The following is a 23166-nucleotide window of genomic DNA, read 5'->3' on the forward strand; positions in this document are numbered from 1 at the left end:
ATGCTTGACAAATTGTATCGAGTTTATTTATTCCATCCCCTTATTTGATCTTTCATTTCTTTCAAATAATAATATTAAAGCTCTTTGCATATTTTTTTATAAGTATGGAAAACCTGCATTTCAGACACATTGGCAACAAAATGTGAATGTTGATATGATGTCTATGATTTATCTAGAATAATTCAGACCCTTTCAACTTTGACGATAAAATTTAGAATAATTTCAAACACGCGAATAAATTTCCACCGGGAATGTGAAGAAAGTGGGCAGCAACATGTTGTAGAACGAGTTCACGCGAACCAGCCTGATCTCTCTTATTTAATGGAATGGCAGATGAGTTCGAATTCGCGATGACAACTATTTGATGGGGGATCCATTCATTGCACCTTCAGCTGCATGGTTTTGGACCGTTATGTGGACAAATAATGTAGAAGGAATCATCGGAGTGCCCTTCAGGGTGACGAGATGTACATGACGGTAACCTAAATTTAGACTTTTATTAGTACCACATTAGCATGTATGATGGGCGTTTCACCAATTTAATGGTGATGGAAAGGGGTTTAGAGAATCACTTTCTTGTAACATTGTTTAACATATCTAAAAAATTAAGCATCGTTACCGGTTCCATTTCCATAAAGCCCTCACTCGGGCTAATAATTCTTTTATGTGAGTAATGATTTAATTACTTCTTATTTCAATCTAACTTAATTTTTTGATAAGTGCATATTGAGATATGCACCGGTCTGCACCAGTCTCGACATTATTGAAGGCTCAAGGTAAAACAATACAATGAAAGAGAAAGCATCTCGCACTTATTTTGCAGAGTGGATTGGTATTGAGTTGTCGTCAGGGGAAAGCAAATGCTGTCTATTTGAGATGGAATGGAAAGAGGAGATGGTTAGCTTACCCGTGGTAATTGAGCCGAGGGGAGAGGCGAAGTGCGCCAAGTGCATATCAGTCCCACTGTTCGAATAGTCTTTGACTCGAAAGTACAGCATCGCCAGTTCCGGGCAGTATACTCGGAAATTGAACGTCTCATTCCACACCTAAATTTTAGGGGATGTTCAGATAGTACGTAACACAGTGCAGACGGGAGGGGTCAAGTCGGTCAAGCCGTTATTGAGCTACATGTTAAAATGGGGTGTAACCCGTTAGGGTAAGAGACCAAAAAATCGTGAAAATCGGGTCATACTCTGAAAGTCAGCGAAAGCTCCGCTTTCAATGAACAATATTCATATAGAAAATCATATATAACAATCGAGGGTCTGCTAAATGTCTAGTCTATCAAATTTTTTATGATTTCTTCGGGTCCATACATATTATGATATTGATCCTTACCGGGTTGAAACCATTATTGTTTACAACTTCAGTTTTCCTTAGTGCCCTATCTTGCTCGATGCCCAGGATCTGAGGGAGAAAGGCCAATTGAGTTAGATTAACATTCAAAGACGCTTTATGTGTGCATGAACGCAGGGAAAGAGAGTGCTAGTAGAAAGTGAGCTGAGACATTTCCCATGCTTTCCCCTTCAACCAATATAAAATGCAACTGATGCAACACGATGGACACACTTTAACTTCTTTCATATGTCCACTCGAATCTAACAGCTAGTCGAATTGAATTCGAGCTGTGTAGACAGCATATTTTGTACGTTACCTTCACTTCCACATAGGGGTCAACAACTTCACTGTTCCCTGGAGCTGTATCAAACATGTTTATCTGTACATGTATGTAACATCGTATGATCCAACATATATGTACGTATATACAATGTAATCGAACCTTTGGGGATGTGCTGGCCGCTGATAAGTCTCACTTTTAAAGTGAGCCCCCGATCCTTGGGCAATTTCGTTTTAGAGTCAAACTTTAGATTCGGATCACGGAGAATGGCTGGCTTCAAAACATAGCCGCACGAGCCGTTGTTCGTAAATAGGGCATAGTTGAAAAAATTTGGAATGTCTTCAGTCTGATAGTTTAGAGCCACTGGACAAGAGAAAGGACCCGTTCATTAAATTAATTATCTAATTGCACAAACCCTACTTGTCATATATAGACTCTGGAACCGGTGGTTTGGGATGCATGTAAATTTCAACCATCGACTAATCTGATTGGTTTTGGTGCCTCTTTGAATTGTACTTATAGATACTCCTGAAGAAGAAATCAGTGTAATTTCGAAAGCTCGAGAAGATTAAATAAATTGGCCATCATTCCATTAAAAATAACTTATAAATTGTCTCAATCTAGATACAGATAACTAGGTTAACAAGCAGATTTGTACTTCTGGCATCACATCGGGATTGATAAGTAAAACAATTTTTGTGCTCACCAATTTGGCATCCCACATTCCAATAGTCAATTGGATTGAAATTTGAAGAAGTTGTCCTTGATCCTGCAGGGTAGATTCGTGATAGCTGTCGCTTATTGTATTCCACTAAGGCTTCCCCAGAAGTAATAATAAAGTTATTAGTTTTGGCTTCTGAAAATGAACTCATTTCGTAACATTTTCGATGCTGCCTGCAATCCTCAAATGAATGAAATTTAACAGCTTGAATCAAGTTGACTAAAGATGAGAGGTCATTGGACACGGATTTCTGTTAAATTACATATAACATATTAACTTGTCATATAATCGTCTAAAAATTACAGAGTATGCAATAAAAGAAGGCACATTTGTAGCTAGTCTCAATGTAATCACCTTTTTGGTCACTCCAACACCATCAATGTAATCAATTGTTTCGTCCGCTTCGCTTTCATCTGAATCATCACCAAGACTTTCCATGCTAGCCTGTACAACAATTGAGAAACTGTGAGTAACCATGTTTTCAGCCACCGAGAACTTTAGCAGACCAACCCTGAGCCATTTAACCGAACTTAGGAGGGGAGGTTGTGTACTATCAACTCTCCGATCTCGATGCCCTTTGGATATGTGGTAGTGTCCCATGAATGAACAAGAACCCTGAAGTGGTTTAATGCCATGGCCACATTTGCGCCCGCCACACCCACTCAAAGGTGCCCAAAAATCGCTTTCACTCTAGCTTTCACTCATTCAAAATAACGCCAAAAATCCAATTTTACTCCGATTTTCAAATTTATTTCACCATTATACTCCCAGATAGTTGCTCTCTTATATACAGCATCAAACTCAACTTTTTTGATGATTATCTCGCAGAAATAATTTGTTTTGTTGATTTCCACAACAATGCTCATTCAGAATTTTAAATTTTAAAAATACTAAGAATTCTAAAAAGTTGAATTTGATGTTGTATATAAGAGAGCAACTATCTGGGAGTATAATGGTGAAATAAATTTGAAAATCGGAGTAAAATTGGATTTTTGGCGTTATTTTGAATGAGTGAAAGCTAGAGTGAAAGCGATTTTTGGGCACCTTTGAGTGGGTGTGGCGGGCGCAAATGTGGCCATGGCATTAAACCACTTCAGGGTTCTTGTTCATTTATGGGACACTACCACACATCCAAAGGGCATCGAGATCCGGGAGTTGATAGTACACAACCTCCCCTCCTTAGGAAAATAAAGATGCCAAAAGATTTCTCAAGGGACAAACTTTCCGATTCTCTTACGTCTGCATGCGAGTTCAAACAAATCTCTACAAGCTCTGACCAACAAATGCAACACATCATACGAACGTACATACAGTGAGTTCCGAGCACGTTCCAAGTTGTTTCAACCATTTCAACAACACGTTGCTTTCTACGGATTCAACCCAGTCGGGGAAGAATATTGTAAAATGAGCTTGACTTGGACGCAACCTGGACTGCTTTCACTTTTATGCAAGCTCATGGATACGCGGTGAGCAGCTACTCTACCAAAAGCTTGCTCGTTTTATTCCCTGTTCACAAAATTTTGTTCATGCCTCGTCATACCAATTTTCTCTACGTGTTCCCTGCTAAAAGCAGTAGTGAGTAATGAAATAATAGCGTCACAGACTGCAAAACCCAGGATTCCTTGCATACAATGAAATACAAACGGGTAAACCAGCAGGTGGTTTGCTTATGACTTTCTCCCATTCTTTCTCACGTGAAATGTCCCTTGTACAAATATTTGTCGGCTCAAGTTGAGTGAATGAAAACGCAGGGAAAGCATTGATCACCACATCGCAAATTCCAAAATCAGTTTTGTCCTATGCATACCATGCACATTCATAATGGGTCCGTACCACGAAGTGTGCAAGTAAGAGTACCAGCAGACATAGTGACAACCAGAGAAGAGGTTGGTGAATAGCGGCATTAATATATTATTATGTACCTTTGGAGGACCGGCCCAACCCTGAGACGACTTGGGAAGAAGGCCGTCGTCTACTCGAGGAATGGAATTAGCAGTAGTGTCGGAAGAAGTGTCTCCTTTGGGAAGAAAATCGATATCCCTGTTCTTACTTGGTGACTTGTTTTCTTCGTCCTTATCATCATCTAATGCAGGCGGAGGCGGGATCATGGTGTTGGGCAATGCCGGTTCCTTTACTTTTCGAGATGTTTTCTTTGCTTTCACCAAAATCTTCCCTTGCAGTTCTTCAGGCGATGGGAGAAACTCCATGTTTTCATCTGGATCAACCAAATAGAGCATATCACCCAGAATATTCTTCAAATGTTCGGCCATTTTCATTTGGTACTCTTCTGTGCAGTGATTTTCCAAGCTGGAAAACACACACAAGGTGGATTAATGGATTGAACAAGAGTTTCAACTCAGTCTCTGATTTTATGGTTACTAACACTCCTGCAACCCTACCTGAGAATTAAAGGGTATCTCGACGCTACGAAGGCATAAGGTTTAATTGCATCTGATAGAATCTCCTTGAATAGTATTTTGTTCGTTAACGTAAAGCCATGGTACACGATCGGCTAGATTCATGAAAATGTTGTTTATACGTAAGTACTGCATACTGCATTTAGCATTTGCGTGACAAACCTCGCCATTCTCGCCATCCCAACAGTCCAATTCACAGCATCGGCAGCCCCTTTTTAAAGCGTCGATATACCCCTCCACACTACTTGTGCCACTTAACTGGTTTCCAACAAGATATCTACACCATTATATGGAAGAAACCGTACAATTTTCATCATTCCGTAAATATATTTGTAAATCACTTACGTGTTGTGGGAAGAGGCGATAAAATAGTGAGACAGAGGGTGTTTCATCTCTTGATAGACAACCTTATGTCTCGCGTTGAAAATATCAAATTGTGGTGAAAGCAACATGTTCAGAAAACCCGAAACGCTCATCTCGCCTTTGCTCTTCATCTCTGCAACAGGCTCGTAAATTTTAATCATTTGCGCACAGTCCTCTTCCGTACATGATGTAAAATCGTCTCCTTGCTCTCTTTTAAGAAATTCACATATTTCACGAGCACCAACCGATCCCGAAGGTTCAGCGATGCTGAAATGTAAATAAATGACGTAAAGTTATAATTTAAACACACAATAATGCTTATGCATACATTCTAGTTCATTAAAACTTCTATAATGCCATAAAAATGTCTAGTCGTAAGCATTCTTTGAAATGAAAATGAAGCGTCCATTTTTCGAACGATTAAGATTGATTGAAAAAGCAATATCGTAATGAAGCATAATAAATTACTATGAATAACCAACCTGTCATAAAGATTCTCAAAATCAGGTCTTTTCAAAAGAGCAAAATACATTTTTATGAACTCGTCCTCGTCCAGGACTTCTGGGGTGCCAGGTTTTGATTTCCTTACGTTAGCCTCGCGGAATAATTTCTTCACATCAGACTCATCCATCTCAATATTCAGTTGTTTGAGAAGTCTCAATGTTTCTGGGAAGGAAAGACATTTGTTCTTGTCCATGTCTGCAGCAGTGAATTGTTTCCTTAACCAGCGTTCATATCCTTGTTTTTCTTCTCGAGATCGGTACAAAGAAAGTAAGTGATTGAGTGCACGAACCTGTCCAAACAATAGTGATACGATTCAAAATATTTTCCCATCCAAGTTCTTTCTCTCTTCCACTATAAAAAGTCTTATCTATCTATCTTGTTTCAATCAATTTAGGAAAATTGGAGAAAATTGATCTGTATAATTACTTATTGTTCCACTTGTGCGTTGGTTTTTCTTATCAATTATTTGCTTGCATGTACATAAATGCACTAGTGTTAGGTAATAGTACTAGGTTCTGTAGTTAATGTTAATTTCCAAACATCCAGGTGAAAGTGATTAGAAAGTACAAAATAAATGCCAGAAATAAAACATGTATTTTGGACTGTACAAAAAGTATGTATGTAAATTTGTGGGGGGGCAAGGCATCCTATCCTTCTCACGTTAATTATAAAATGGGGCATATATATATATAGGTCACATCAAGGGGCAGGAGTTAAAATTGTCCGAAAATCGATCATATACTTTATATATGGCCCCTCTACTATTGTGATGAAAGTATGGCCCTATAAATTCTAAAAATTCATCAAGAGTATGGTACCGATTTGCTTGTTTTTACTATTTTATCTCTTTTACAGTGTTTCAAAGTCAGAATTCAAGGGAATTGCATGGAGAAATTTGGCTCGGCGAAGGCCACACTTTTTTTTACATGAACTAGTAGTAAGGAAATGCGATACTTCTTGCAGCTAATTATCTGTAAATCGTAATCATTGTTAACCGAATTGCAATTATATTTCAAAATATAACCATGCAAAGTGCATGGTAGTGAATCTTAATGATCCTGAGTTAGTAAAATCGTCACGAATGGTAAAGTTAATGGATATTCTGTACTTTCCAATTTCTACCAAAAACGTGATTTGCTGTGAAAAATGGAACACGAAAATAGGATTTTATCATTTGACATTTGATTTTTGTGATATTTCAAACATTTGTTTGTGTCGTGTTCGATAAGCGAGGAGGCATATTATTATTTTATGGGAGGTTAACGAACTTTATCTTTCTCCGAAAGTACCTGCCCCGCCCGCCCAAGGCGGAGGACGGAGACGGGAATACCACCCAAGCATTCCTTGAATCAGCAAGGGAAGAGAAAGTCTGCTGCAGTTTGTGCTTTCACCTTCGCATGAACCGTGCAGGAAGAATTTTAAATTGCCCGAGATGATCATAAATAATATATCTATCTACCCAACTCTGGGAATTTGCTAGTAATGAGACCCAGTTCTACCAGCCTTATTTGTTCTTTTTTTGAAATAGTTAGCACAACATTTTTAGTGCTATCAGGGGGGATGTATATTCGTAAATGTACATGGGTTTAGATATTTAATGTATTTAATGCATGTAAAACACAGCACCGTACCCATTTTTCTGCAGTCTCTGATGTTGGGGCAATTAGGTCCCACGTATCTCTTCTGGTTCCATAAATGATAGAAAAGCATCTATTCTCATCTGTGCCCCGGTAATCCTGTTGAAAATAGTCATATCGATTATTATCCTCTGTATGCCCCCCCCCTCATCGTGTCCTGGTTAATTGCCATGCATATATTTGGCTTATGGTTACATATGTATATGAGATGAACATCTCAGATGATTTATGCAGAATAAACTGAGTCTTTAACTGTAAATGAACTTTAACTTGGTCAACTTCAGCACCTTCTTTTTCGATCTCTTTTTTGCTTCGGATGCCTCTATTTTGTTAAAAGTGTCTGTTTTCCACCCTTGTCGAATTTCCACAATTTCTCCCAGTTCAACTGAAAGTGAAAAATATTAAACTTTATATATACTCAACTTTGTATAAATAAACGAATAAAGTAATAAACAATAAGACATCTTTTGAACTTTTTTGTAGCTGCGACTTACTGTTTTGCTTGTGCTTCTTGTAACACGGGCTCTTTGAAGTGGGCTCATATTTCATGTGCATGTCTTTCAGATCCAGGGAGAACTTTCTGCGGAAAAACTTTGATGGACCCCGCACCTGGGATAACAGAGAAATATTTTGATAGGGATATAGGATATAGGCATCCTAATTTCATGACCTCAATCCAATTCGGTATAAAATGACATGGAAATACTAGTTATTTGTTGTTGTTGAATACCTTCCATAAGTGACTTCCATCCTCATTCAGATTTTTAATGGCTTCTTCAAACTCTTTCGAGTTTTCCAAAAGATCTAAATTGCCCAAAACCTTCCAGTTAGAAAACCGCATCTTAATAACTCTCGCTGAATTTGTCTTTAATGAACGATTGCTAAATTATTACAAACTTCACTACAACTTCACTGGAACATTCGTTCTTTTTGATTATTCTTAGTCGACTAGTTTAGTAATTCTGATTGCACCCGTCTATATTTGGTTGGATGAATGCTGATTATCCAAGGAGAGAAACTGGTTTGTAAAAATTGGAACTTGGTTGGATGCATGGAACTGCAGCTCGTGTGTATGCTGGAACTGGCTAATAAATAAATATGTATACAACGAGGCCAGTACTGGACTGACTTGATGAGATATGTCCAGAGTTGCATATATATTTTGCAAAATTCTCCATATTTAACCTTGACAAGCTGACAAAGGTGGAATTGTAAGTAATCATAAATGATACGAGTCTGTTGGTCTTCTAACCCAAACCTTTAACCAAGAACAACAACAAAACAAAAAAACTGGTGTTTGGGATTGAGAATCTCAATTTGAGACGAATACATATAACGAAACGTGAGGCTCGTGGATATAAATAAGCTCAGATCATGTAAAAGTCTTATCAGTCGTGTTTGTCTGAAATCTTACAGATATTTAGTTGCTTGAAACTTCAGCGTATGTATGTGCATATGTATGTATGCACATACATACATACATACATACATAGCCAGGGGAATTGCAATTAGCACATTTAGTTAAGAACAGACGACAGACGACCAGAATTTAGTACTTAATACAATTAAGTTTATTTGATATAAAGTCACTCTTGACTGACCAAACAGTTAATAAAAAACGAAAAAATGTATACATACATGGCGTGCGTGTGGAAATACTACACAGTTTATTTATATTTCGTGACAGTTTAATATGAACGGATAAAATTTATCTCGACTAAACGATTTACTTAACTGAACATTATAGGATGTGAATAAAGCTAATGTAATTTAGTCATAATTGGATACATCGGCCGAAGCAATCTATTTTTAACAGCATTACTCAAATATGGTTCATGTGCATATTTACATTACTATTGAAATTTGTAATTATGGTTTTGTAAAAATTTCAAAGATTTGTGCTATGTATTACTTCTGACTTGCTCGGATACGGGATTGCCAATGACGGTGTTACAGAATTTATCTACGGATGGTCCTTTAACAATTTCAGCCATTTTGTAACTTGGCTTGCATGTATAACTTAACTTGTGTTTATTTGCATGTATATTATTCACAAATCGTGATTTATGTTCTCTCACAATAAATTTATCAACAATTAACTTAATTTTTCACTGTTCAAGTTGACTGAGTGAACCAGCTACTACAAAAATGATGTGCTGTATGGTGTACTCTCTGAAAGAAACTAGCATGAATACTATTAGCTTGGTGTAATTGACGAAATATGACATCAGACAATTTGCTCATTATGCTCAGCTAATACTGACTCATCAACTATACACATAACGCTATGTGGCCGCAGGCAAAGAAAACAATTTTGGATTAACACAAAAAACTCATCAAATACGCTTTGTTAATCTTGCCAGCCTCATTTTCTAGCATGCATGTTGACTTGAATTTGTTAGTCAATTTGCAAATGAGGTCTTAAATTAAGTACTAGAAAACAAACCTAGAGTAGGAACACGAGGAAGGGATTTGAAAATACTTGTCTACGATTAGCAATGCCATTATAGTATTATGTATGTATTTATACATGTGGTAAATGTATACATATGTTTGTCAAGTAGTATTGAACTTCAATATTAGTGTTAATGACCAACAATACAATACATAGATATGTACATAAGCATATTTACAAACCTCGAATTGGGTCTTGACGAAAAACTGTGCCATGTGTATTATGGTCGTGATATCTATGAAGGAAGTTTCCTATGGGATTTTCCGGAATTGGCGAAACTTTGTTTCTTCGCGAATGAGCCATGTTATATGTGTCACAAAAGTTGCTTAAATTTTTGAATGCAAATTAGTTAAGTAACGAAACTGTCAGGTCAGAAACTTTTTCACAAAACGTCTTTTATGTTTTAGGAATATATTTGTACTAGTTGGAGTTGTTTGGAGTTATTACTTTGCATGCAATTAAATGAGCAGAAAACTGGAAGGTATTGATTTTAGCGTGTCCAGGCTTTGTGTACAGTACACAAGTTTAAAATTAATCGAAAGTGTTTAAAAGGAAAGCGACGACGACTATTTCCGTATTGTGGGCAGAAGCAATTACAATATGCTTGAGTCTGTGCCGAATTATATACACCTGGCTAAACCACGACAGCACAATAATCAACCATATTAATAAATGTTGACATTTGCCCGAATAATAACTTACTCGGGGAAACACTTGTGCATACCATTTAGAGCATGAAGTGAAACCTTAATTGTGTCCAACGTGACTGTGGATTCAATGTACCTGCACATGTCCCACTGCCTGATAAGCGTAATTAAATGCACCCAAATAAAGTAAGCTGATGCTGACGAATCCGAAACGAACAGCCTTATTTTCCAATGTAATCAAGGCTAGAGTTGTACTCCGATAACTGCTTATCTCTAGGACCTATATCCTTTACACGAGTCAATGCTTTGACTGGTTGAATTGTAGACTCATTGTTTGAATGATCCAGGTAATTAGCAATTGTTCAGATGATTCAATTAGGAGGATTGCAAATGGTGTGTCATTTGTTTCAAATGACGAACTATGCAAATTTATGTGTCACACATAAATTGCAACCTGCTTAAACTCCATTCACTGAAGTCACTCTACTACCTTTGACCTCGTTCTCTCGTGAGGGAGCATCCGAGCATCCGCTTACAAGATAAGCCTTGGAGTGGTTACAAGATAAGCATATACATACATCTGTACATATCCAATTGGAGGAAGAAAATCAGACTAATTAATAAATAAATTTTATTCATTTGCTTACAATTAATTAGTTATGCATTAGGATCCTAAAATGTTAAATCAGAAAAGAAAGTACAATATCATTGTTGCTATTCATTGTCAGATTAATTATGGGCGCAGGCTAAGTGTAGTAGAACTGAAAGTATTTCGATTTAGCGAATAGGTACAGTAGCTTATTTAAAATATACATAAATGTATCTAACTGATTTCATTTCCCTCATAAAACCAGCGATCACAATCGTTAACATCATTAACTCGCGTGCTGGCTGTCGTTTTGCATTCAACACAATATTTTAGAACATACATATGCATGTACGGTAGATTTAGGCATTTATATAGAAGTATTTTCTGGAGTAAACATTCTGCTGCTGCATGAATACTGCAGTTGGAAAATTATTTCCTCATTATCGAATTGCTCGGTTCATTTGTTTTCTTTGCCGTGTTTCAGACTCCATTTCCTCTTCATGGATCAGACCAGATCTTCATTCTGGAATAGTGTTCCTAGTTCCTGTGCCCTGTTCCTGTTCTTATATAAATACCCACGGTACATATATAGAGACCCACAGTTTATAAATACCCGGTATTTATATACATACCGTGGGTTCATAGCAAGTCATTAAATGAAATCAGTACAACAAATTTAAGAAACTATTCAGAACCGTGCTGCATGAACTACGACGCTACCAGAATTTTTCACCCAATCAAATTCTATGAACATGAACATAATGATGTTCCTCACCCCTTTATATCCTCAGTTAATATTTATACTGTAGATGGGTGGACAGTTATTTATAAATTATTAACAATAATAGGGCTGGATAACGATATGCAAAAATCTGGTTTTCTTAAAAAATGACATGAGACCAGATGTACTTTTTTTACTCAGAAAATCTTACATTGAACAGTGTTTACTTAGCTTGAGTCAGAGTCAAATTCTCAATTAATTAACTATTAATGCTACATCTACATAAATATTATAAACTATACGTAAATTAAGTGCACAGTGAGCTGATTGGATTTCATTATATTTAGGTTTTTATGAGACGTTTTTTTGTGAGAGCTGACCGAATAGGGTAGACTCTTATCCTTAGTAATGTGTACATGTTAATTGCTTTCGTTAGCTGAAAATGAAATGGGGCGCTGATGCTGGAAATATTAAAATTCTATGGAGTACACTAGAGAACAAATTTAGTAAATACTATTTACTGCACTCCTTGGTCTCATCTAAGATGTCTTTTTTGGGTTTAGTTTATTTAATGTTGAACACAATGTTCCACACAACATTCAATTACATCTCAAACTAAATAACCATGTATCAGTGAGTAAAACATCCGTATCTTCAGAACTGTACAAATCTGTCAAGAAAATTTAGAAAATTGATTGCACAACTCTAAATTTGTTATATTTATAACACATACATGATCTGAACTCTCGCAGGGAAATGGAGTACATAAAGATGCACTTAATACAAGTGAGTCTCAGTTTTCGCCTTAGAGAATCGCAAAATGATGAAACGAAGGAGACACCCTAATCCCGAAAAATACTGGAACTATAGGAAACGTAGTAGGAAGACATACACATATCGTCGTCATTCGTCCAGACTCTCTCCTGACCGAGAGTCCGTTATCCTCTTTATTGCTTCCGAAGTAATCCTTTCTCTTTCCTTGTCAGGTCAAATGAAATTTTGGGATTGTTGGTTTAGCCCCATTTCTCAGACGCGACCAGGCCCACTCGTTCCGTCGTATATACCTTCTCCGAAATCTTTCTCGTGTATACAGATAAGGATAATTTAATATAACTCATTGCCAAAGTAGGTGGGGGATTTGGGTGAGATTGAGAAAAAAAGAAGATAGAAAGTTACTAACAACCTTTATTGGCACTTTTGTAATGATTTTTGTACTCTCAGAGGGTTGAACTACATATGAAATGAGGTTGTTCTAGAACTTGAACACTTACTTCTGGAACTTTAATTCTCAGAACAAGCAAGAATGCTATTTCGTAACTCAATAAATTCCTTACTTTAATCTATTTAGCACAAGTAATAAGTATCTCATACCCGTAGTGTCCACGATCAAGGGCATCTTGAAATGTAAATCCGTTCTCACGTTGCCTTAAGTTCAGGTTCTTGAGTTAATATGAATTAGAGTTCACAGGTTTGTCTTTAACAAATTTGTATTGTACACACCATATTCACTCACACCAATGCAAAATAAATAGCTGATCTTCTTACATGCAACTTTTCTCAGCTGTGCGTGGATTATTAGATGATTACATAACACACACTGTCTTGTGTACGTACGTTACTTATGAGAATGCAGAAGGTCTGTTTTGTATACATCACAATTTCACAATAGATAAATAGTATTGGAAGCGGATTTTTTTCTGGAGGTCTCACTCGCAAGACGCCGATGGAGATTGGTACACAAGTGTTTCAGATTTTTTGTGCAAATCTCATCCCAAGTGTGACAGCTAGTAATAGTAAATTATGCATGGGTCGAGTGGAGTTCACCACCCAACTTCAATAATAGACCTGATGATTAATTTATGCATAGCACACGACGACCAGCTTCATAGATTATGAAACTTTAGTGTAGTGTCCTTGTCTATCGGTAATGTTTAAACAAAACCTGACATGGATGAGAATATTAAAATTTACTCGTAGTTATTTTTAAAAAAAGTTGTTATTCTGTGTGTATTGGTGAATTCATGTTTTTTATCATTTAAAATTTGTGTAAGAGTTTGAAGCGGCATGGATAAAATATTCAGATATCTAATATTTATTAATGTATGCTACAACTAGGTTATATATACTGTATAGTATGCATCACACGATGGAGCTTAAAGGTTTAAAGGAAAAATGGTGCAAGTTATACCATATTTGCATAAAACATGTACGTATCAAAATATTTTTTTGTTACTAAAGTATATTAAACTTCTAAAAAACGTGACAAATATGATTTACCTTATACTTTAACTAGAACATGCCACTTAGCACGAGTATAATTAAATAAGAGAATAAAGACCACACAGGTAAATAGAGATTAACATTGCGTATGTGTCTAACCACATGCTCAGTAAGAGCAAAAATGTATGTAGCTATTTAACTTATGGTGTAGGTCTCAGGTTTTAAAGTTCAACACTGCATGCAACTAACGCAGGCAAAATATCCAGGTACCAAGTCGTGTGGGAGCCGGCTTTATATTATTGCTAACCCAAGGCCAGCACATGAACCAAACCGATCCAATTCAGGTATTAAGTATGAAAACGATTTTGCTGATTACAAATTATTGCCAGCCCAGGGCGTTTGCAGGAATAATGACAATAATGCAATGTGGTTTATCAGATGGGAATGAAACGATGAGATGCGAAAAGATGAGTCTGTGGAATGTGATTGTATGTGAAATATGAAGGAATGGAAACTATTTTGGGAAAAATTTTTCTCGGAGAAAGGTGGACGTGTGTGTGAGTCCATCGGAAGCGAAAGAGGAGCTAAAGTGCAAACCCAGTTTTCCATGAGCCAAATTCTCATGGAATTGGACAAGAAGCAACAGAAAGGTTCTCGCAATAACAGAGCAAGTCCAGAGCATCCCACACTTCTATTACGTACACACCTCGGCATACTTACGTACGTACTTATCAGCGTCTGCTGCTGCTAGGGATACGTTTATTGCCACTATTCCACCACACTCGAGTTTCATTTTTTAAGAACAAGCTCCAACAATTGTCATACATCCTCCAGAGTTGGATGTGCTTTTGTTGGTGGCGAGTCACCTTTATTTCCGTCGCTGGCTGGTCGAGACGAGAACTGCTGAATGCCCAACAGCATTTTACAGGATGCAGCATCCCCCGCATTGCTGCTTCATTTCATTCCTCTTTATTATACGAACCATTTTTATAGGATGGCAAGGTCAAACTTGTACCTCCATCCAGCTAACTAATGGACAAAATGCTGGCGTTATAGCCACTCTTTGTTGTTTGAAGCAGACATTTTTTGCGCTATTTTGACATCATCCACAGAGTTTATTTACTCATTTAATGATATGATTATTTTAAGACTTGAAGTCACCATTGATAGCGCAACTGGAGTGAGACTCGATTACACAAATATAGTAAAGCTAAATCTGGGTGACTAATGGATGCACATTTTTTCCAAAAATTGGTAATTTTGTGGAAATGTGTCCTTTATAATAGCACCCCAGCCGTACCAGCCACACGGGAAGATTGATACCCACTGCAGTCATTGTCATTTTCTCTTTTCGAATGAGAATCGAATTATGGCATTGATCTTCCATCGGACGAATATTTTCAAAGATATTTCCAATTCCCCACGCGAAAAGAAATTATCATGATAATAGAATATGAAACAGTATATTATGTGTTGAGCACATAGGTCATGATCATTAAGAGACAATATTTTATAAATCTTGACGTCTACAAAAGATTTTAGAAATCTGGTGATAGCAATGGCTTGTCGTTAGTGATGGTTCTTTTTCTGACCGCTCCTGATAGAGATGAAAGGTTATCAAAGTTTCTCTAGTACGCGATAAAGTATTGCGAATGAATCGATAATGAAAGTGAGACGAGTCACAAATCCAAATGGGAGTTTGATGTGCATTCGTTTACCTCGTTTGTCATTGAACTCCTTTGTGTACATATATCCAAGTCAGATATTTATCCATTCCAAGCTTAAGAGGGTGGTCTATAAATATGTAATGATTACTCAAAGCAAAAAGTTCGTGATCATTTTGCTCTCTAATGGATTTGTCAGCCTTCATGATGGCATGGTAAGTACTTTTAGACTCCAATTTTCGTAAAAATGGAATTTTGAAAAGCGTGAAGGTCAACGATAAAAAATATGTAAAAAAAATCGCATTCGATGCGCTTGGCGAAAGTTTTATGCATTTTATATTTCAGTTGATCTTATATGATTTTAATGCAAAAGTGCATATGCAGATGAAATAGTACACTTCTTAGGAGACCTTCGATTGCTATACGGCATCCATGCCTCTCAGTTTTCTACGACAATTTTTAAAACCCAGTTGCTCGAGCATTTACAATATTTTTCGCCACACAGCCCAAACCCCCACTTGACCGATAGAACTAATTTTCGAACTTTTCCTTCATATTTAAAAAATATATTGGTCTAGTTCCATGCTTTTGACCATCTGGTACCGGGGACGAAGGGACACGACAATTACATTAGCCCCCTGTCAGCACGGCAAAAACGCCCATCGGTATTTCAGTACGGACGTATCAAAAATCGCATTGCGAGCCATCCGTACTTAACCGAAGTACAATCGCACTCCGTCCAAGTGCCAATGTATTCAAATTTAAGTACGGATGGCTCGCAATGCGATTTTTGATACGGCCGTACTGAAATACCGACGGGCGTTTTTGCCGTGAGGATACAACTACATATACTAATATTTGAAAATAGAAAACAATATTATTATACAAAAAAGGTCAGCGTAACCTGTGAATTGCGGTATAATTCAAGAGATTTAGCTCAAAAAGTACTTTCAACTGATCTCATGTGCGAAATATCATGTATGTAGAATCATGACTGTTGACTATGCGTTATGGCATGATTTTGTAGGCTGTTGAGTTAACCATAGCATTTATTCTATTCACAATTCTAAACCTGACATTGGCTTTCAGATTTTTCCAGGATAATTTGCAACTTTAGATACTATGAATTAATTTAACTAAAGTGAGTATTGGCGCAGGTTTACTAACAAATATATTGAAGTTTGATTCTTCTGCAAATATTTAACTCGGAAATCTCTCAAGCTTCATATCCGTCTGGCAGTGGATTTGTATGCGGATTGTGGAACAAGCTCCGCCTTCCATCCCCCCACGGAAATCGCTACCAGTCAAACAGGACATGTTGTTAATAATTAACAAAAATTATTATAATGCGAAAGTTCCTAAAAATTTACCTTGTTCCGAATTCGGAGATGATCATAAGCAACGAATGGTGGTCGTTCATCATGACCATGTTTCTTCATATCTAGGATCGTCTTGAAGGTCAAGATTCCAACGCACGGGATTGCTCCAAACAATGAAAATTTTTTCCACAAGTCCATCCCGCCTGCTAAGTGCGTTACAAAAATTTGCACGCATTTTACACACTGGTCGTGTCTCAAAGGTTATTAAAAAGAATTTATTTTCTTTCGTGCAACTTATTTACCTTCATGTTGAGTTGCAGCTTTGCTAGCAAATCGACGAACACAAACACCAACGATATGGTGCTTTCCAGTGAGAATCATTTTTTATGCAAGATATTAATGTATTATTGTTAACAAAATAAGAACCACCTTGATGGCTTGCTTACATATGTACAGTCTGGCTAAACTGAAGTAATACCAGAAAGCACTGTGTTACCTAATAGTTGGGATAAGCATTGATACTCAGAAGATGCGAATTTTCCTACTATTTGGTATGCATATATGTATCTGTATGTGATGGTTGGATTTAACTATGCATTATAACGATTACAATGTCACAGAAAGACAAAACGGGTGTATTGACTGTATGTAACATTCATGTATAGAATCAGTTTCGAATTAGAAGTTTTGTTTAATCCAAATTATACATGCAACAAGCGTATGTACGCTACTTGCAGCAATGATAGCTTCGAAATGTCGATTTTACCCGAAACTACTCGATACAGATTCCTATTATTAGCAAAATCCCAATGTACGCAGAATTTTATAGCAAAACAAAGGTTTGTTTCTCCTGTAATCAGTTTCATGGAGGGTATCCAAGTTTAAAGCGCTCTTAAACCCTAGCATGAGGTCGTACAGTATGTAATTTCCTCAAATATTTAAGATCATAGACGTAATCAATCAATAAAAGTTGCATGCATTAAGACATTTCGAAAAAGGATGCTCATCATTAAACTATCATCCAATGGTACGATTTTCATTTATCTGTATTTTAATTAATCTTCACTCGTCATGATTAATTTCATTAAAAGTTGGATGTATGTACGTAAATATGTTTTATGAAAGCGTTACCAATTATGACTCAGGTTTCTGATACATCAAATATGTATTGCATTTTGTTTCTCGTCAGTATCATCAGGCATTTTCAGTCTATAATTTACTTTATACAAATATACTAGATACAAATTTAACGCTTTCGTATCAGGTTAAAATCTCAATTGTCATTACTCGTTTGATATAAAGCTTTTAAGCTCGCGCATGTTTGTTTAATTTACAGTCTTGTCTTAAAGCGTTCCGGCCGGTTTTTTTCTGCGACTTTGGTGCATTATTATCCTTATAAAGAAGGTTATAGCACTATGAGACTTCTCTCGGAGAATTGAAAACTTACTCGACAACCTTGATTATTATAATACACGAAGGAGCTATGAATCAAGGAAAGGCCAATAAACCGTGCTCTGTACAATTACAAGGATACGTCCAACACAAGACAAATACTCATCTCATATAAAAGACACCTTCTTCGTAAACTCGGAGCTTTTTCAGTTTGGGATAATCCAACAGTGGTCACACATAGTCACAGCGTCACTGGGAATATTCAGCTCCGTAGTGAGCGGAATAAGCATAAATTACTTTGTCGTATTGCATAAAATTTAAATAAAAATATGAAGTTCATCAAAGTATTGCCCTTAATAGTGGGTGTTTTATCCGTGTTTGCCATTGTGGAAGCTACATTTATAACCGCTGCGGTAGGGACTGGCTTCATCGGCGGATTTGTAATGGGGAAAATTACGCTGGGAATGTTTCTTGCTGCAATGGCCTCACGTAAGTTATCAATTTAATTTCAACTCATCAGAAGCTTTCACGAATGTGCATTAAGAATCATTTTGCGTTTTCTTCTATTCGCAGTTAACCAAGCACCTGCATCTGGACAAGGATCCTCACCGACAAAAGTTGGAACCAGAGGCCAACTGGACATCCCAAGTGCTTTAGAAGTAGAAGTTCGAAATCGGTTCCTTCGTCAATTGGGCGAAATGGATCCACTGAACTGTTTGCCAAAGGTATATTTTGTTTTTAATTGACAGGTGCAAAGCTATATTTTACAATAAATATTATCTGTGCCAAAGGTATTTTGTGAAGTTAGTGCAGACCCGCAATCGGCGAAAGAAGTATTCGGGTACGACATTTTACTTTGATTGTAGTAATTATCACGCTTTTAGCTACTATGCATACGGGTTACGGTGTGATGTATGATATTCTCATTCTCACGCTGCCATATCCCTGTTATATATTTTAATTGCACATACGCTTAAGGTACTGCTATGTGGGTGGACTGTATTTCATGAAAATAGACTTTCAGACTATATTTACATATTGCATTTACTGCGTATTTAATTTTTTAAACCAGTCCGGACATCCGCTACATAGGGAGCTAAATATTTTTATTTGTGTCATGTTAATTAATTTATCCTGTGTTCCATTTCACACAGGGCAGATGCTACAAAACTCCTGTCTCATTCTTCCCTGTTCAATCCATCATCACCTAATAAGGACAATAACGATCAAGGAGATGATATCGGGGACAATGACGACTCTTCCCAATCCGATGAAGACGATAATGGTGACGAACCTGTCGCCGATGACGAGGAATCAAAAATACAGGCATATGAACAGAAAGAGAAGGAAATGATGAAAACCAAGGGGGAAGAACAGCTTCTTGATGACTATGAAGATCCCATAAGCTACTATTTTTATCTTAAGGAAAAAAAGAAGCCGATTCATCCAGGATTAATGACGTATATTAAAGAAGGTGAATTTGCCTCCCGTCGAAGTTTCGTCAAACAACCACCAAGCGTAGCCATGTTCCGCAAGAGAATTGATTCGCTGACAACAGCATCGACTCCAAGGATAACTAGTCCCACCACCAAAATGACAACCACAAACTCCCCACGTTCCGACCCCTTTGCAGACGACCCATTCTTTGAAGAGTTTTCCAGGAGCGTTCACCGACCGATCGTTGGGGGCGGAAGCGGTGGGGTAGTGAATGTAGGGTTGCTCAGAAGAAACCGACGCGATACCTTTGGATCATCTACTGAGGTGAGCGATTATTTTCAATTCAAATAATTTTGCAGAAACATGTAGCATACAAATTCTAGAGACAGATTTATTGATTAGTGGGCGTGTCAATGAATTAAATATTGTATTTTTTCTCATATATAGGACGATGTCACAATAAACAAGTATAAAATTGCAGCTGAAGTAGCAGAGACAAAAAATCCTGAAAAATGTAGAAAGGTGTTTAACCAATGTCCTTTCACTGCAAAGGAGGTGATGGACATGATCTCAAAGTTGAATGCAGAAGATGAAACGTCGGCTACAGGGAAAAAGAACAAAACAGCTAATGCTGATAGTGGGCTGATAAACTTAAAAAACACACTCTTCGCGATTGAAAAACTGAATGACGCCACATTTGTTGCAGAGGCATTGGGTCAGCCAGTCAATTACACGCAGGTTATGCAAAACGCCACGCGATTGAATTCAAAATCAACAGTGTCTCCTGGGTCTTCAAACATTTTAAAAGAATTTGATAACCTTGAAGAACAATTTACTGCCCCTCAACAAAACTCTTTGGAAGATGATGAGATTCAAGCAGCACTGCCTGCATTTCCCAAAGGAAAGTTGAAGCCAACTAAAAAGAAGACGAAGAATAAGCAAAAAGAATCAGTACGAAGACGAAGACACGATGACGACAAATCTCGAATTCGCATTCTTTCATATGAAGAAATGCGTAGTATCAGAGACAAAATTCGAAGCCCACGTGTTTCTGCAAAACAACAAAACGGGAAGCTAGCATTACCAGGAGACCGTGACGATGAATTTCTTGGAGAGTCAGGGGAACATCTAGTACCCGCAGTTGGTCGAGGACACAGATTTCAAGCCGATGAGGATTCTGAAGAGGATGACATTTCTCCAGAAATAAAACTTCCAAACGTATACATAGGACAGAGAAAGCCGGTGCAGCAGCAGTCCAAACCAATGAGAAGACCCCAAAGTAATGTTGCTGATTCAAGTTCCAAAAAGAAGGTACAAGTTTTGCACAGTGAACAAGAAGACGATGAATTTAACTCTCCAGAGTCGGAAGAAGTAACAACTGCCGCTGTACAAGTGCCTGGCCTGACATTCAGCCAAACATTTATTGACACCCTTGGAACGCCAAGTCTTCATAAACCAAAGCGAAAACCAGTTCACAAGGTGGTGAAAGTAAAACCTCAAGCTCTACGTGCAACTACAATTAAACCATCCTCAACAACTGCATACACAAAAAGACCTTCAAAAATAACCACCTCACTTCCAAAATTAAGACAAAAATACTCTGGAGAATCCGAAGATGATGAAGAAGACGCCATGAATACGGAAAAGAAGATTGATGTTTTGGTCTCTAAATATAAGCCACGTGAAAAGTCGCACTGATTATAATTCAATTTAATTTATGAATTACCTGACTTATTTATTATATATTAATTTAATGGCTGTCGCTGCAGTTGAACTTTATAGAACTGAGATTTAAATATTGAAAAAATCAAAAGTGAAACGAAAACCATTTTTATTTATATTTCCTTTAAAAAATTGTAATAGTTTGTTGTAAAGTTTGAATTATTATTAGTGAGGATTGATCATCAATAATTAATTAGTTTAATCATTATCTTTTTCGTCTGCCTTAAAATCTTGCTGCCAAATAAACTCTTGTTTATAACTTGGACCATCATCTGCACAATTTTTTTCGCACGTATAAACAGCTAATGTCCCCCAGTCTAAATCTCCCAAAATAGAGTCGTCCCCAACATAATTCAAAAGTTGTGGCATAATCTGAAACTCAAAAACTCGAGCCCCTTTACAATAAGGACAAGGTGGAACATCCTTAATCTCGATCGTTTTGTCAGCCGATACCCAGAGTGGACTTCCTTTTCTGTCATATCGCAAAACTTGATCTTGGTGGTAGGCGACGCGCTTCTTGAATTTGTTGAACGCCTTGTCGGATTTCAGAGACGCTGCTTCCAGCATGTCCGCAGTTTGTGCTGTGTCATCTACAGTCAGACGAAAATACATTTTTAGTTTAACTGGTAACGAGGTAAATTTCACACGTGTTATTATTAACTTGCATAATCAATTTGCTGAACTTACCAAGCGTGCCAGCTTGCCCTTCAGATACAAGTTTCTCAAAATCATCCAACCTTTCCTTTTCAGTTTTCTCTTTTTGCTTAGGAATAACCTCTGTATCAATCACTAGAGCATGTTCTTTGTAGCAAAATGTTTCCACTGGAGCAGCACTCAACGTTTCTGAATTGACAAAAATTAAGCAGACATTACTATCATATCCGATATGATATCGGCGATATCCAAATTACGTATGTAATTAATTATACGACAATCACAATATTTGCTCTTTTATACCATTAATAAATTGTAATTACCTTTATTTGCGCTCTCACATTTATCCTTGTGACCGCCACTCCAGTCCAACTTTTGATGATCTTTTCCACAATAGTAGATGATCCCACATTTGCTACAGCTTTGAGTCGATTTGATTCCACACACGTGACACATTGTGACCCCAAACGAAATCGGACTCAGCTCCCCTAACGTCTTATCCTTCTCATCCGGTGCTTGATCCGAGTAAAAGTCGTTCAGTTGACGAAGTTGTGACCTCAATACGACCAAATTCTTGTTAGAATTTCGTTCAACGCAGCACCGTTTGTTGGGACAAACGAAGAGGAACAATGTTCTGTGGAACGAGTCTTCCGTCTCCATTGGGGCGTAAACTTGGAGGAGAAATTTCCCCGGCTGGTCGCAAACTCCACACTTGACATCCGTCGCAGTTGGAATGTTTTTGAGGTCTAACCAGGCAGGAAGCCCACCAAATTTTGAGGGAAAAAATGCAGACCTTAATTTATAACTATGTGAAGGGTCGTCCTCTTCTAGAAACCCAAGCTCGATCGGAACCTCCTTCTCCTTCTTGTTCCTTGATGATTTAGGTTTCGACATAATGATGGTGATTTTTTTTTACAGATTTTATTTATTTTTTCGATAGAAAAATACTGGAATTTTATAAACTCCTCGATTTTCTCACTCACACTGTCACACTTGTCCGTGCCATGTGCTTTGTGCTTGAAACTAGATTGATATTTCGAGGGCGCGAATGAAGTTTTCTATGTGTGTTGAAAATTCTCGGACAAT

The 23166-nt window shown here is 37.3% G+C and overlaps 4 protein-coding genes across 8 annotated transcripts; 1 reads left to right on the top strand and 3 right to left on the bottom strand.

Moving 5' to 3' along the window:
* Position 1: 1 nt before the first annotated feature.
* On the bottom strand, positions 2–14474 carry LOC110845159 (1-phosphatidylinositol 4,5-bisphosphate phosphodiesterase delta-1). Of its 4 annotated transcripts, none has more exons than XM_022091525.2 (17): positions 13044–14474; positions 7991–8064; positions 7755–7869; positions 7548–7645; positions 7255–7359; positions 5602–5912; positions 5102–5386; positions 4919–5033; positions 4739–4851; positions 4262–4646; positions 2694–2783; positions 2325–2589; positions 1781–1981; positions 1655–1698; positions 1339–1407; positions 908–1046; positions 2–482 (listed from the first exon to the last, which is right to left on the bottom strand). In XM_022091525.2, exons 1-17 carry the CDS (start codon positions 13066–13068, stop codon positions 358–360), a joined length of 2559 nt encoding a protein of 852 aa, XP_021947217.1. In that variant the 5' UTR covers positions 13069–14474; the 3' UTR covers positions 2–357. The 4 variants fall into 4 exon arrangements, with proteins under 4 accessions (XP_021947217.1, XP_035703072.1, XP_035703073.1 ...); XM_035847179.1 differs by lacking the exon at positions 13044–14474 and adding an exon at positions 9898–10405; XM_035847180.1 differs by lacking the exon at positions 13044–14474 and adding an exon at positions 9173–9450.
* A 2098-nt stretch (positions 14475–16572) lies between these two features.
* LOC110844371 (cytochrome c oxidase subunit 6A1, mitochondrial) lies at positions 16573–17435 on the bottom strand. 2 transcript variants are annotated; one of them, XM_022090557.2, is made up of 3 exons: positions 17178–17435; positions 16927–17078; positions 16573–16853 (listed from the first exon to the last, which is right to left on the bottom strand). In XM_022090557.2, the coding sequence occupies exons 1-3, from the start codon at positions 17254–17256 to the stop codon at positions 16773–16775; spliced, it is 312 nt and encodes a 103-aa protein (XP_021946249.1). In that variant the 5' UTR covers positions 17257–17435; the 3' UTR covers positions 16573–16772. The 2 variants fall into 2 exon arrangements, with proteins under 2 accessions (XP_021946249.1, XP_021946248.1); XM_022090556.2 differs by having other exon boundaries at positions 16927–17081; positions 17178–17421.
* Positions 17436–17762: 327 nt separating this feature from the next.
* LOC110843891 lies at positions 17763–21691 on the top strand. Its single transcript, XM_022089948.2, has 6 exons — positions 17763–17902; positions 18212–18756; positions 18841–18992; positions 19059–19108; positions 19422–20028; positions 20152–21691. Exons 2-6 carry the CDS (start codon positions 18597–18599, stop codon positions 21400–21402), a joined length of 2220 nt encoding a protein of 739 aa, XP_021945640.1. The 5' UTR covers positions 17763–17902; positions 18212–18596; the 3' UTR covers positions 21403–21691.
* LOC110843892 (programmed cell death protein 2) lies at positions 21519–23105 on the bottom strand. Its single transcript, XM_022089949.2, has 3 exons — positions 22404–23105; positions 22114–22269; positions 21519–22016 (listed from the first exon to the last, which is right to left on the bottom strand). The coding sequence occupies exons 1-3, from the start codon at positions 22972–22974 to the stop codon at positions 21625–21627; spliced, it is 1119 nt and encodes a 372-aa protein (XP_021945641.1). The 5' UTR covers positions 22975–23105; the 3' UTR covers positions 21519–21624.
* Between the last annotated feature and the right edge of the window lie 61 nt (positions 23106–23166).

This window comes from Folsomia candida, unplaced genomic scaffold, assembly GCF_002217175.1.
Source record: "Folsomia candida strain VU population unplaced genomic scaffold, ASM221717v1 Fcan01_Sc002, whole genome shotgun sequence".
Classification (NCBI taxonomy): domain Eukaryota; kingdom Metazoa; phylum Arthropoda; class Collembola; order Entomobryomorpha; family Isotomidae; genus Folsomia; species Folsomia candida.